Source organism: Notothenia rossii, assembly GCF_949606895.1.
Source record: "Notothenia rossii genome assembly, chromosome: 5".
NCBI lineage: Eukaryota > Metazoa > Chordata > Actinopteri > Perciformes > Nototheniidae > Notothenia > Notothenia rossii.
In genome coordinates this window covers 75,248,681-75,265,054 of record NC_136903.1, presented here as the reverse complement: position 1 = coordinate 75,265,054, position 16,374 = coordinate 75,248,681, and the positions used below count along the sequence as shown (strand labels likewise).

Genomic DNA, 16,374 nt, shown 5'->3' with positions numbered 1-16,374 from the left:
TTTTGGTGTGTCCGTTACATACTACACATAAGCTGGTTGGAAAAAAGGGTTTTGCAAATAAGAGAGAACTTCTCAGACTGATCATAACATGTAATTGTGTAAATATCAGTATTTGACATAGAAAAGTGCAGACCTGGGCCTAGCATGCTGGATAGGCCGACTGACTTGTCACTGATCCAGTGTGGGGTAATGTTTGATTAAAACTACTAGGAATCGCAATGTGATGAATGCATATTAGTTTTCCTCTTCTTTTCATTTAATTTGTTTCCTGTCACTGTCAAGCGGCAATTCATCTCAGGCTGAAAATGATGAATTCAACTTGTATAAGCCGTTCATCAGGTTTGATCAGTGTTTTGGAAAGATTAAATGACCTGCCAGCCCCATGAGCTCCCCATCTGTTGGTTCAGGTTCACCTGTGAACACGGTTATTACAACTAGTGCTGCACGATTCTTGCTCAAATGTGAATCATGATTTTCCTCCATAAGAATTGAGATCACGATTCTCACACGATTCTCATCGTTTCAATGAAAATATTTATTGCACTCTTACTCTTAGACGTCACGTGAGTACAATGAATTTAAACAGACAACATTTGTCTCTCTTGTAACACAAACATAATTTTGTCTTTAGTCTGTAGTTGCTGAATACTGAACAAACATTACTACATTCAAAATGTGGCACCTGGAGCCAACTATTGTGGCTTTAAACAGACACCATCAACATCAAAGCGTACACTTTGCAGTAGCACCTGTCCACAGTGGACACCCAACTACTGTACATCAACACCAACCTGTTTGTTACAGGGAGGAATGCACTTAAGTTACTCAAAATACCTCACCACAGTGCTGAATATAAAAACAAAACAATCACAGATTTAGAATAATAATATAAAAAAAGCCTAGCCGGCTAGCACCCAGTTCAACTACTGCACTTAAAAGGTTCTTGTACTGAAAAAAACATAAACTTAAACAAAGTGCTAGACTCCACTGAGTAGTAATGTCACTGAATCAAAAGGATTAACTTAAATACTGCAGTCAGTACTGAATATAAAAATGGAACAGAACATAAAGTTACAGCTTCAGAATAAATGTAAATAAAGCCTAGCTGCCTAGCTACTAGCACAGTCCATCTACGGCATTTTAAGATTCTTGGCTAAGAACACCAACATGTCGACATTCTGAGGTTTCAGGGAGGAACGCTGGCAAGTTACAATGTTCCCCCCTGTACTGAAAGCCCTTTCTGAAGTCACTCATTTCTGTCTCACTCATTTCTGTTTTTTTGTAGCCTACTACTAGTCGCCCTCGTCACTCTTTGCTAATCAGTGCTAATGCTAACGCTTCTGTAAACATACTGCCGGCTCCTGCCCTCACGTGCTGCAGTCAGTGAGTGTTGCCAGGTATACTTATTATAAGCCACATTGGGCTTATCTTTCTGTAAAGTTGTTGTAGTAAGTAATAATGGTTTTTGCGGTTGTGAGCTTGTAGACCCGACATATATAGGTTTAAAGTGCTCATGTTCTTTTGCGCTTGTTTTCATAGACCTGGTTGCTTATTCCTTCCGCAAAAACTGGCAACACTAGTGGCTGCAGCGTTAACACTGCATGCGAGGAGGAGAGACAGACAGAACACTACCATTTGCATGCGATCATGGTACTTTAATGTTAAATGTATAGAGTATATTTGCTTTACATCGTTTAAGTGTGATTGACATTGCAAGTTGGTATTATTCAGAAGCAAAATAATACAACATTTTTAAAAATCCGCATGACGTCATAGGATCGCCGTAATTTAGAAATGAGATCGAATAGGTGTCTGAATCGAGATCACGATCTTTTTTCGATTAATCGTGCAGCACTAATTACAACAAGGGATTATTGTGACCATTATATACACATAGATATACATCTTTATATATAAACACAGTATACACCTACACACACCCTCACACAGTATGGATCATTTAGTAAGGCTTAATAGGTGAATAGCTTTGCCACAGCAGTTTCCTTAAATTCACACATGGAATCAGCAACACTGTCTTCTCAAATCATTTTTAATTCAAACAATATATATATATACACAAATTATTTTGAATTACATTACTTCACAAATTATAATAAATATAGAACAAAATAAAGCATTCTGCAATGTAAAAATCATGGGAAAAGTTAAATGTCAGAAATCTTCTGCGTAAATAGAAGCTCTAGGATGTCATCAAAAAAAAGTTAACATATTATTTTGGTAGCCAAGACTTCTGTAAAGACTCTTTCTACTATCAGATGTGCTACTGAATGGGGCACCATCCAATGTCTTACTTATTGAGTCAGTCCCACTCCCTTACACACTGACATGAGTATTGATGGAGACACAAAGCCCGTTAGTTTCACATGGAAAGATGTTTGTGAATGGGTTATTCAGTACTGATCAATAAGCTAGGCCTCAAAAACTTGATGAAGCCATTCACCCACCTTCAATAACTTATGATTTATTAATTTAGATTCTCTTGAGCTTTGAGTCAAGCTAGTTCATAGTACTTCCCCGTCTTTGGATCGAAATAGCAGTTCAGGCAAGGATCATAGAGCAGATTCAAATACTCATCCTCCTTTTCCTGTTCATTCAGCGACTCATCCCGTCCTGTTATAAAGAAAATCACTTGATATTAATTGTGCAATACATATATAACAATACATACATATAACGATGCAATTGTAATTCAAATCAATGACGTTTGCGAGGGTACCATTTTTTTTGTTCATGCATGTCAAATGTAATTTGTATTTTCTATGTACAGTAGCATAGTCATGCCAGAGATAAGTAAGGGCCTCCTCTATCAGCTGTTACTGAAATGAAATAAGAAGCCCGGATGGCGAGGTGACCTTCAGATTCAGGTGGATTTAAAAGTTTTCTGTCGTTGCCATTCTTTCCTTCATCAATCAAGTCCTAAGACAGTCCCCGTACCACATTATGAAGCAGTAAGGAGATTCCCTATAATCCCCGCTACTTTAAAGTGGGAGAATTTCGCTGTTAAATTGACAGGCAGTTAAATGCTAAAAAGGTTATGGAATACTCCAGGAGCAACATTTTATCTTATCAGAACTTTGGCGACGATAATGAAAACTAATTATAAGACACATTGTGTAAGAGCTTTAAAAATGATGTTGTAAACTCAAAAGGTTTCATCAATTAACCTTGCCGATGTGTCTTGGGGGTGCAGACCTGTAATGAGCCTGTCTCTTTTGACCTATGGAGTTATGTGGAGGACAGAGAGCTCCACTCTCATGGGCTTTTACTCTTAATTAGATACAGTTTCACATGCTTTCCCACAGTGTTGAGAGCGGTCTTTGGGTGGAAGCTCTGACACCAGTGAATGTTTCCATTAGTACTACGCGTTTGCATAATTACAGTGGTAAATGTTAAGGCATTGTATTGTTTGCCGTCTGACTTTAAAAAGGACATTGAAGGATGTTTGGGGGCAAAAGTACCAAATTAACATTACTGTACCTCCGATTAGATCCAAATTGTTCCATGTGTTGGCTGACCTTCTCCCATGGCTGAGAGGCATTAAGGGAGGGCTGAGCACGTCCATCCACTCCCTAGGTAAAGGGCCATAAACGCATACAGTCATGACAACCCATGCCATTACACACACTATCTTACTGTAACATGCCCATCAAATCGCCTCCATATGACGTTTTAACAATGAAGCCCCATCATGGTGAGCTCTCAGAAGCCCATCTTAGCCCCTATTGTCCTTGAGCCCCTTCTCCTGCACACTTAGCCTCGCTGCCGCACAGTTTCACCTGAAGGATCATTTATTAGACTCTGACTCAAGCTGTGATTTGCACATGTCGGAATTCTGGCCCAGAGTAAGGGGCCTAACCTTGCCTGTGTCTCTGAGAGCAGGGCTGACTTTGTGTCTAAATGAGTTTATCTTTCCCGTCTGAGAGCTACACAGGCAACTAATACATCAATCATTTTTCAGTAAAGTGCAACACTGCTCTTTTAGTGCGGAGCAACAGATTAGAGGAAGAGAGGAAAAAAATGCCACAAGATGAATTATTACATGAAAGCACTGTAGGATTCATTTGTTTAACAGAATTCATAATACGGTTAGGCTATACATCAGTTGCACAATTATCCATTTACATCTTTTGCCTCCATGACTGACTTTTCTAAGGAATCGGATCTCCGGGGGGGATTGATTCCCGGCTCCACAAAGGAACCAAAGCAAGTGGTGGGCCTTCTACTCATCTTCTGCCTCTGGACATAACATCTCAGAAGTGCACATCATAGTACATTTAATTAGGTACTATAAATCCTAAACTGTGCAACATTTAGCTGACATCAGATTATTTAAACATTCATTATTAATGATTGATAATGTCTCTCCCTCTGAAGGGGTACATTCACCAACCACATTATAGTATGGTCACTAAACTAAAATCCTGACCTGCTAATGCTACCAGCACGCTAAGTAGGTAAACATTTACATTTATAGTATATTCTCTGATTATTGTGCATTTTGGCGATAAAGAGAATTTGGGTATTAGTGCATGCCAAATAATCCTCCTTTATTGCAGTAAATACTATAATAACATAAGTATAATACTGCTAGTGATGTGCCATCTGGAACTTAATGCACATGCAAAACTGTTAGATAGTATGTTAAACTAAAACTGTATGAATCAGTCAAAAGTAAAATGCACAGTTTGAAATAGAATTTACATAGATACATAAAAACTATTGTTACCATAGATTCATCCCGATGAAATACAAAACCAATGCAATGATTTACACCCACATACAGGCCATTCATTCATATCTCATCTCAGCATGCATTCAAACCAGAATCATTTCTTTATTCCTTATCTCTTGCCTTTAAAGTGATAAAATACATTATCTCTGTCGAGGCTCTGATTTTGCTTTCTAACAAAAGGCCTTTACCCGCTCTAACACCCCATTGACGTTGTGATAGGCAAGAACATAGCACAAAAGTTAACGAAAGCAATTTTCGAGGACAAAGGCCTCTGCTACAGAGCTGCAAATTGAACTTTCAATGTTGAAGGAACTTGGTGTGGGTTATTAAAGTCTTCTATTTTCAAGTAATTATAAATCGAGATACGGTGGAACCTGTGATAAAGGGAATAAATTAGTTTGATTTCATTCGAGTGAGCACACTGTTTTTACACAGCAGTGAAGTTTATTGAAATCAAGCTTTCCAAAAACCTCCCAGCTAAACGGTGTCAAAGCAACTCTGTTTGTCTGACACTGTGCAATTGAACAGAATTCAACAATTGTCTTTATTGTGAGAACAATTTAAATCCTACTCTTGGGTCCTGTGACAGCCTGATTTGTGGTTTTAACATTTGGTATTCCAGCCAGAGGCAGACGCAAGTAACAAGCAAAGAAACATGTTAAAAATGCTAAAGCCCTGGCACTATTAAGCACAGCAACAGGAGCATTTCAGCTGTTAAGAAAACTGTAGCCCTCAACAGTGAGGAAGCCTTGCAGTGATGCCAAAATCCTGAAATAATACCATGATAGAATTCACTGGAAGGGTGTCTCAGAATGCAATTCCTGAAAGAAAAGGAGCAATAACAACGACAAATCCTGTGCAGCTGCTCTTCCAATATGTAAATCAAAGCTTCGAAGTCTTAATTCAGTACAGCTGCGGATGCTGTGTGAGGGAGAAAGCTTAAGGTCTATAGCAATATTAATTTCAGTGGACATTCAATCAAACATAACCTCACTGAATATTTCAACCAAAAACATGTAAGCATTGAAATAAGAAAGTATTTCATCTGAGTTTACACATGTTCATGACAAGCTGCTTGGCTTTTCATCAATAAATCAGAAGTGTTAGAGAGGAGGTGGTAGCATATTTGAGTTTCAGACCTATGATGCAATCCCTTTGTCTTGTTTTGTAACATGCAGTAGGATTGTGTACATCTACAAAGAGATGGAGAGGTGCAGAGAGCGGGCTCAGTGGGGTGAGGCGGGGTCTCCATAGCCCTCCGAGGGGAACCGAGAGATCCATCAATCTGCTGCCACGGTCGGGCATGGTGTGTGTGAGCCTTTTAGATTCAGCCCAGATGGTCATGTGTGATAGCGTATTACATACTAAAGAATGTTTTATAACATGATTTAACATTTTAAAATCTGCCTCAGAGAGCGTCCCTTCCAGGAAAACAAAAAAAAGCCCCTTTAAATGAACTTAAAAAATACATTCTCTTCTGCTGTTAAAATAATCTTTCATTTTTGACAGAGCACATTGTCAGATGAAGTGTTATAGTTTACCTTTTTGATGTCCCCACTTAATCTTATTGTCAACTTCTACTTAATTGAGTGGTTCCTGGGCTACATAATGTGTGTTCATTGCATATGCCTGTAGTTGATATTGGATTCCAAAAATAATAGTGGTTGTAAGTTATGCTGCCTTCCCCAGTAATATAGCCCATTCATCAATATGTTTTACTTTTGAGGTTAGACTTCAACTTTACTCTGCTTTAACCTCTGGGCAGCTACAGCGAGGCTTGTGGCTGCTGAGCATTGTGAACTACTAAGGCTCCTTCCATGCAGAAGAAGGTGTTTGCTTTATCAAGGACAGATTTGTTCTTGTTTAAGGCAGTGATAAATCATGGCGTTGGATTTTTCAAAAAGACTTGAACCAAAAACTGTGAGTGTCGAAAATTAATGATCTAGAAGATAAAAGTGTAATAAAAAGCTGCCAGTTATAAATCTGACAAGCATAATAATAAGTCAGTAACCAGAGGGCAATTTCTGAAGAATGAAAGATTTGTTGAAAGGCTGACGCATAACTAAATTGTTGGCTTAAAGGTTAAATAATGCAAAGTCTGAAAGATGTGAAGTATTTGAGGGTTTGTTGGAAAGCAGAGACTTAACTGAATTTGTGGCTTTTAAAGATCCCCTTTCATGCTATTTTTAGGCATACATTATGGGTCTCAGATATATACAAATATAAAAAACATGTCTGTGATGTGTTTTGCTCAAAATACCAAACAGATCATGCATTGTAGACATCCCTCATATCCCTCTATTTCAGCCCTGTAATGGCGCATTTCCACTACACGGCTTCACTCGGTATGGCTTCGTTAGGACTGGCTCACTTTATGGCGCATTTCCATAACAGTTTAGGAACTGGGGTAGTATCTATACTATAGTAACGCAGTGTAGGCGGAGCCGTGACGTCATCTTCAATGAGAACCACACAAAACCAACATAAGCCGTTAGCTGTTAGCCCTCAGAGCTCACAGCTCCTCATATCTGTTCAGAAACTAGACAAAAGTTAATCAAGTTCAAACCACAGACTGTCTGTGTCATGGCGAATACAGTCGCTGGTTTATTTATGTCTGTATAGGCCGTTGTTGTGAGTGTAGACGGTCGGAGCATATACTGCGCTAGCTTAGCCGATCTCCATTTAGAAAACACGCATTTTAAAAGGTTTTTTGCCTGCCGTCTGTCTGCAGATTTGTCAAAGCATTAATTCATGGTTTTTACTAACCGGTATCAGTATGTTGTTACTTCGGCATCATTTTGAAACGTGTATTACAATTAAATCACGGTCAAATATGTTCATCTTGTTGTAGTTGTAGCCCTCTTGCCAGCGATTCTCTCTAGCATACTCAGCCCGACTCAGCCTGGTTGTTGGCCCGGAAAGAACCTCGATTTTATGGGGCCAGAAAACTGTGAAATATTACCTGCTAGCCGGAACTACGCCAAGTGGAAACATAACCAAAAACGGGCCCCGCGCGGCTCGGCACGCTTAAAGCGAGCTCCGCGCTGTAGTGGAAATGCGCCATTAGAGAATGGCTGATTCTCTGCTGGCCCCGCCCCCTTTTGAGCATGCAGGCTGACTGCTCTGCTCAGATGCAGCTAAATGCTGCCATGATGAAACACCATATATGTTCCAAACCACTTGAAGGATTATTTCTGAAACGGTATTGAGCTCAAATGCTTCTTTTCTTGCGGGTTTACTACAAGGTGAGTACCTTTTTATATTCTTGCTTTTTTACACATGCTCTCTCCAGTACAGGTTAGCTCTGAGTGTTAGCAATGGTTGCTAATGTAAACAAAGACCATATTACTTCTAAAATACGTTGTGCATTGTTTCTGATAGCGACGTTTCTGATAGGGCCGTGGGTGTAAAGCCAGCCCACATTTCCGATATTACGTCATATCCAACGCAAATCTGAATCAGCTCTGTTGTATCCCCGTTTTCAGAGATGGGGGTAAGGAGGAAAAGTTTTATTTTATTTTATGACACTTTGTGAGTTCCCTGACCCACCGGGGACACATATTTATGTATAAAAGACATCAAAAAGTGCATTTTGCATGATAGGAGATCTTTAATGTCAAAGTATTAATAAGTACATGTAACAGGACTGGGCAGATAAAGAGAAAAGTGGTAGTGTAGCAATCACAACAGAAGCAGTGTTCAAGTCCAAAAAAGAGGCTTTATTGCTGTTAAACTCAAAAATACCTTTAACTATAAAAAGGCTAACGTAGCCGGGCCGCTAACCGACTTACCAGCTTACAAAATGTTTCCTCACGCTGGGAGTCTCCTGCTCCCTCCATGTGCCACACACAACTGAGAAACTCTGTCTGCTTTGTCTCCCTTGAGAGAGTGATTAGCACCAGGTGTGAGGTCTCCACACCTGCTCCCAATACTGTTAATTGGAAGCGGGTGGAGCCACCTATTAGGAATGTAGGTGCCTCCCACTACTCTGCCTCTCAGTTCCTTACAGTAGGGAAGAATAAAAAAAAAACATCTGCATGTTTCAAACTGGATTTATAAACTCATCTTAATCTGCTCTGTGTCCCAACCTGCAATTAAATGTTGCCATGGGGACGGTAACTGTCATGTGACTTCCGTCCTTGAAATTCCATTTCACAGAGATTAGACTGAGACCTCTCACCCTACCACTTTCAGCTCAAGACTTTAACCACTGTCGCTTAATGTTTGCAAGACAGGAGACCCTACTTTGCACACAGTGTAAAATGCATGCGCCTAGTGCCAACAGTGTGATGATTAGAGCAGGTTAGAGAAGTAACTGTTTATGCTTCCCTCGTGAAATGTCTGGTCTCAGTTAATAAAAGGAGGAATCAATTGAGCAGTGTGTTTTTCACTCATGTCATTTAAGGCTAACAGTGCCACGAGATGTCTGTTTCAAAGCATACATGTTTTGATGTATGAAGTAAAGGCTGCACATTATTGAGGAAACTGAGATTGCAATATTTGTTTCTGGTATATAATAGTTGAGAAGAACAAAGACTAAATAGACTTTGGTCAATGCTGTTTTAATTGCCACAAAATGTTCCTTTTTGGTGCGTTTCTTCTCTTCATCGCTCATTTTAGGGTTGTTGTCGGGAATTAACAAGGCCTGCTTTGGTTGTATAATAAATAAAATGTTCAAGCAAGCTCTAAACTTATGTCGAAATCCCCCCAAGTTCTGAAATGGCATAAACCTGAACTGAGATAGTGTGAAAAGTATTGAAACATTTGAACAAGTTGAATTTATCAGAGGAAGTCCAAAATACTTTCAAAGTCTGAGTGGAGTTTCTCTGTGAATGTGGTAATAGAAGAAGTTAAAGAGGAGTTGGTTTGAGGGTTTTTCTAATTGAGGGTATAAATCCAGACTTTTTGAAAGATGTGGTACATTTAGAAGTTTGAATGAGGTTTCTACATCTTTGTATGTATGAGAAGATAAGAGTGGAAAAATTAATGAAAAAAATGAAAATGTGTCAAATTTGAACATTCATTTGAATAAAAAAAGGAAAAATCATGGACAAGTTGAACGTATGAAGGATATGAATAATAAAGATTTATAGCAATGTTTCCTATTTCCTAATTTGTTTCACTGTTCATATCAACTTCAAAAGTATGAAAATGACAACAGCAGTTAAGGGAGAAGAACTACAACACACTCAATTTATTCATACTAATCTGTAAGCCAGAAAGCCTTGATTTGCATATCTATCTGACAGTTGACATTTAGCCTTAATTCTGCAGTGACTGGTTATTATCTGATTGTGATCTTCAGGGAGTTTCATGTAAATGCAAGCAAAGACAGACTACATAAGGCAATATATAAAATACACCAGTCTTTTGTCACGTGTTCTCACCAAGACTTGGTTACAAACAACCCAGTTCCTTGGGACCACATGTCAGTTCTTTTTAAAGATCTCTTCTGTATCAATACACAAGTGTTGTTGTGTCAGCCTTTTCTTGTATTGCTGATTTTATTATATTTTTAGACATACACAGCTCAGCAGATTATTTATGCTACAAATGTGTGTGTGTGTGTGTGTGTGTGTGTGTGTGTGTGTGTGTGTGTGTGTGTGTGTGTGTGTGTGTGTGTGTGTGTGTGTGTGTGTGTGTGTGTGTGTGTGTGTGTGTGTGTGTGTGTGTGTGTGTGTGTGTGTGTGTGTGTGTGTGTGTGTGTGTGTGTGTGTGTGTCACATGCTTACCTAGGGTTTGATTGAAAGAGTGGGTTCATTTCCTTCCGATAGTGGTGACCCTGATTAACTGGCTGGATCAGAAATATAACAAAAAAAAAGAAGTTTGGTTAAAAAAAGTCCTTGAATACTCATAAATCCACCACTATCAGACTAAGTTTTAAGTTTATTACTGAACATATTATCATTGTCTTACATCAGAAATGTCTTTCTGATGGACGAACTATTACAGGGAACAACCTATATTTTGTGAAGGGACCAATGTCCATAACATTAGCCTAGGTGCCCAGTATCACAACAATGCCCTATCTATAGGCAAACATCATCAAAACTGCCCCACCTACATCTGTGTATGCCCCACAGAGATCAAGAACCAACATCAAGAAATGCAAGGAACATTCTCTCTAAAACAAACACAAATAATATGTGTGTTTCATGTTTAACTGTCAAAACAAACCTGAATTCCACAGCAAGAATTAGAAAAACAAAGGGGAGAACAATGTAGGGTAAACAAACCAAGATCAAGGGATCATTCAAATCTTTAATGTGTTCACAAATGTATTGCACACTAACTATTGTTTGGTGAGAAAGAATTGGAGCTGGGTTGTATTTGTTATTTGGGCTTTTTAAAAACATGAAAAGGTACATTCTGTGTGAGCTGTAAGAAATAAGATAAGAAAATATTTCACATTCAGTGTGAGGTGGTATTCAGTGCATTACCCTCTCCATCTTGTCAAAGCTAAAGACCATATTATAGCCTCAGGAGTCTATTTAAATCTAGTGCCTGTTTAAAGGCTATTACCTTACATGACGTTGATCAAGATGCTGTCATTCTGAAGCTGAAGTCCTTGCATTGCTTAAGTAAATGTAGCCATCTTCGTGCTCCAGTCCCTTCTTTATCTAATCCTCTTCTAAAAATAAGGCTGCACCTAAAATTGTACCCAGTGGAATTGTGCATGTAATGTGTACTGATGATGATGATGAGTCACCTGTCAGGTGATGGGAACAAATCGTTTGGGGAAGTAGGAGCTGAACCATTTCTGTACTCTATCTGTAATGTAAATCCCAGAGCCTCAAATGGTCAGTTAAAGTTGCATGGACTACAGAATAAAAGAGAACGCTTGGGTCCAGAAGTCTTAAAAATACATTTGCTGCTAACAGAAATACATTAATTATTTTGATCACCTCTTAATTGAAGAAAATGTGGTCTGTGTGTGAACACAGCAGCACTGGCTGTCTGTAGCGGCAGAGTCTATGTGAAGACTTGGAACAAAATCTTCAGTATTACATCTCAGATTTTTTTTTTTTTAAAGTCTAAGCTTAAAGTTTGCTATACACAGAGGTGGGAAGTAACTAAGTACATTTACTCAAGTATTGTACTTAAAGGTGGGGTATGTAATTTATTTCAGAAACACTTTTTGTTGTATTCCATGGAATGCTCTTAACATCCCGATAGCAATGAATATATTAAATGCTTCGACAATAAATACATTCAAAATCATGTACTTTTAATCCACTCCATTTATTTCATATCTTTAGTTACTTTGCAGAATCAAAAACATATAATATATATTATTCTGAAATAGGTCAATCTGCATAATAAGTCCTACTTCGGTACTTTAAGTATATGTCGATGCTAATACTTTTGTACTTCTACTTGAGTAACATTTTGAACGCAGGACTTTTACTTGTAAAAGAGTATTCATACACTCTGGTACTTCTTTTACTCAAGTACAAGATCTGAGTACTTCTCCCACCTCTGGCTATACACCAGCTTTGCCTACGCCTTTTTCCTTAAAACCGTAAAGAAGGACTGTTTAAATGCAAGTTAAATGCCCAGCATTCGGCGCCCCTCGATGACGTAGTATACTTGAAATAATGGCTCTGCATCAGGTATACTCGACATTGAGAAACGGCCCCTGTCTTGACCTCTAACGTTTGACCATTAACCACTCCTGAGCATCATCTGCTACCCTGCATGCTCTGTCAAATGATGCTATAAACAAAAAGGGCTCCGCTGGTCTCTGATCAGCATTGTAGTAGACTGACTCATTTCTGGCTCTTTGCCTGCCCTCTGTTATGGAGACATAAACTCAGCAGGTACCTTTGAATCAGAACATTTGTTTTTGCTCCACTGCATTTCTGGGCTGCACAGACTTGTTTGGCAATATCCAACCAAACTGTTCTGGTGCTAGATCATTTATTTTTAACATCCATCTTACAGCCTTTTTTATCAAGTCAGTTTCCAGGTGATTGCTTTGGATATGCCCCACTTTATGCTTTTTTGTCTATATATGCTATTCCTATTACTAACCCCCACATTGTAGACCTGCCACTCCTCTCCCATCTAAAATGTATTCCTCTAACACATCTAATATTAATTATCCTCCTTTGATTTAAGAACTATCTAGGACTCATCCTTGCACACCTAAATTAAGAAGCTTGCTTCCAGAATTGGAATTTCTTACATGTGTTATTTAGTGAAGCGACGGCTGACACTTTTCTCCGCAAAGGAACCTGGCTGAATGCCAATGTGGGTGTTTCAGGATATAACTTATTTATATGTGAAGGAAAAGGCAAAGGACATGTAGTGGTTTTGGTAAAGAGTTGTTTCACTGTACAATTGCTGAACTCATCTTCTGAACATTGAGTATGTTGCTCTAAATGTTTAAGCCATGGCTTGGAGAGCTTCTGGCACAGACACCGACTGGCAGAATGTTAGACAGAAGAGGCATCTCATCATCTTTATATGGAAAGCTAAATCTGATCATTATCTAGTGTCATTTTTAGGGTGTAGATTCTAAAAACTAGATTTAGTCTTTCACACTGCTCACATTAATCAGTTGTGGCAATTTTCCTGCTCTAGTTAACCATTCGATCATTTACATTTTGTTACTTTGTTTGGCTGATTAAAATAAAACCAGGCATGGATATGCCAGAACTGGTAGAGGAACCTCCGACCAAGGGCGGCCATCTTTGACCCACTGAGTGGACAGACTCAGAACCAACTCATGAAAAGATCAAAAATATATACGCTCTATTATTAAAACGGACAAACCCAGACTGTAGGTAATTCATGGGAAACATTGCATTGGATTGCTCAAGGAAAGTGAGAACCATGGCAGTTTTCTTTTGGTATCATCAACCAGTAAAAAAGTTGTAGCAAAAATATGTTTGATTTCATTAGACGACATTGCAAGTCCTCCAATTTGAATAATGTGAGTGCACACTTAATGTTAATGCTGATGAAATATAGCGTTAAGCCCTAAAAGAAGCTGACATTTTCCAAGCTAAGACAGGGTGAGTATTTGCCTTGGTACAGACCTTTGAATGGACCCACCTTCTGTCTGATATCAGGGGGAGTATTAAACTCAAAAAGGATTTTGGTCAGACTTCTTATTTTTGAGTGTCATCTTTTTTCACACTGCCATCTGTAGCTTTAACCAGACGTCATGGTCCATCAGAAGAACCTCTGATTTGGCAGTTCTTACCTCAGTCATGTGCCCACAGGGAGAATGTGCATCAAATACATATAAAGGTGTCTGACATCTAAGTGGACACAACACTAAAGACAGCAACAGCAGGCACTTGAATCACAGCATCTAGAGGCAAGACATGGCTTGTGACTATTCACTTCCAAGGCCCCCCAAACCTTTTCTTGTGTTTATCTTTGAAAGACACCTGTTAGGTTTTTATTTATAGGTATATTATATTATATTATATTATATTTGTAGGTAATTCACTTCAGAAACACTTTTTGTTATATTCCATCATGGAATGCTCTTAACATCCCGACAGCCATGAATACATGAAATGCTTTGACAATAAATACATAAAAAATGTCATCTGTGGAAGCCGTAGTACGGGTCAAATAACTACATGGCCTACCTGCCTGTCAGTCTTCCATCTCGTGGACAAACTTATCTCGTGCCCTCATTGGTCATGTGTGCGTTCGTGTGTGTTGGAGGAGGGGCTCTGTAAGGAAGTTGCAGATTTTTTCCGGTTGTGTATTTTCAAATTCTAGCTTACTGGAGCTGGTTTCTCCATTCTTACCTACCCTGCCTTTAAGTTTTATTTTTCAAAACCTTTCATCAAATAAGAACAATATTTGTATTAAATAAATTACTTTTCTGTGTTCTCTCATTTTGGCAAAGCATTTTATTAATATGCTGATGGTGGTGCTGTTGCCATATGCATTTGAATAGTAAACCACTGTGACTGATTTGGAAAGGATCACATCGGGGTTTGTTCAAGTCGAGTGGAAACGTAACCTGTCACCGTGGAAAACTGTTTTGAGGGTACAGTACGAAGATACAACATTTGATTTGACACCCCATCACTGTGTCCTCTGGAGAAACCATGAGATGATAATCCCTGCATGAAGTCACAGTTCTGCTTGAATCTCAGTATATTAATGGATACCTGCATGTCGAGAAATAGTAACAGGGCTATGACCCCAGCATGTGTAATCATTCTATTCAATGGGGATCGTGCAGTAGACCCAGCAGGGCCAGGCAGGGCAGTGTTCACTCTTCATAAGTGCAATGTGCTTATGTTAATTGCCCATAGATATAAATGACCTTCAATAGCCAAGAGCAAACCGCACACTCCTTGAATTCTAAAAGGACTTGTGTGGATCATTTCAAATGACCTAAATGTTTTCTAGTCACTGGGGGAAACTGTGGATATTATGCCAGTGTGCTTTTAAGAGCTATAAGAGGCCAATCAATGTGTTTCGATCTCCATAATCTTTTGTAATGCAGAAAACACACGGGAGAAAAAGGTGCATTAGCACTTCCCGTTTGCATAAGTCCGGGGCTTGATATGTAAATGAACAAGGGCGAGGATCAACCGGGGTCAAAATAATGATTCCACACGGGCGATAGAGAGACGGACAACGTGCTAATGATTGTAAATAGTGAGACGAGCTGCACATGAGCTGCTGGTAGAAGAGGATGATGGTACAGACCTTGGAGATGTGGGTCCAGGTAGAAGCGTCGTCACTGCTCATGCTAACGCTGACATTACAGTGTTGGATCTGAGAGGCACTGAGGCCTGAGGCTTTACATTCATCTTCCTCATGCTCTCTTTTGAGGCTTGCCAGCATTCGAAGCTCTTCTTCATCTTCCCCATGTGTTCGTAGACTGCTAAGCGGGTGCAAGTTGTAAACACTGGAGTCATTAGGGTGTACGGTGTTGGCTCCTTCTTCCTTTAAACTGATCACCTGCACACAAACACATGACTTATTTGAAGGAAATCCCCAAAAGAATGTCTTTCAATTAGTCAGAACCACAGATACACTCTCCACATAGTTGATACAATGCTTTGTGCAAACAACAACATAGAGAAAAACAGCAGACAGTGGTCTCAGACAGAGCTCAACGCGGCTTTGGACACTACTCCTTACCCTCTAAAGAAAATGTGTTTTAACAGTGGATCTATTGATTTAAGAGAGTGCTATGCTAACTGGATTTGTGCAAGGAAGCCTAGTGTTTCCCTGCTGTCGAATCAATGGCAGTCAATAAACCAGGGCTGTAGGGAGGGAAACAAAATCCTTGTCATATTTTTCTGACAACCTTTCAGTCAAAGCTTTCACTGCATGCTGCCTGCCGGAGTCGGCACAAATAATCAGCTAGAAGCTGTACCGTAGAAGGATGCTGGGACTTGTCTCAGCAGTGAGTCGCGTAAATGCAGAAAGCAACAGCCAAGTGACTGATCTCCCCTCAGGCCTTGTGATCGCTCCAGTTGACAATACTCTGATCCTGGATCTTTTCAACTGGAGCAGCGGCCAACCTCAATTTGCAACAGTCCGTAGTCTGATCCGTCTCAGCACGGTGTTGCAACAAACTTTTTCAAGAGTCCTTCTTAGCTCTGCCTCTCTGTCACAAACAAAATAGAGCC

The 16,374-nt window shown here is 39.4% G+C and overlaps 1 protein-coding gene across 7 annotated transcripts in view; it reads right to left on the bottom strand.

Annotated features, from left to right (window-relative positions):
• Positions 1–307: 307 nt before the first annotated feature.
• cfap20dc (CFAP20 domain containing) overlaps positions 308–16,374 on the bottom strand; it is a 33,962-nt gene continuing 17,895 nt past the window's right edge. For 4 of the 7 annotated variants that reach the window (XM_079683430.1, XM_079683425.1, XM_079683428.1 and 1 more), the window contains exons 13-15: positions 15,443–15,697; positions 10,486–10,547; positions 310–2,631 (exon numbers count right to left, since the gene is read on the bottom strand). In XM_079683430.1, the coding sequence (XP_079539556.1) occupies positions 2,622–2,631; positions 10,486–10,547; positions 15,443–15,697 (327 nt within the window). In that variant the 3' untranslated portion in view covers positions 310–2,621. Of the gene's footprint in view, positions 2,632–3,498; positions 3,591–10,485; positions 10,548–15,442; positions 15,698–16,374 lie in introns of all 7 variants that reach the window. The other 3 variants (XM_079683426.1, XM_079683429.1, XM_079683431.1) reach the window with 2 other exon arrangements.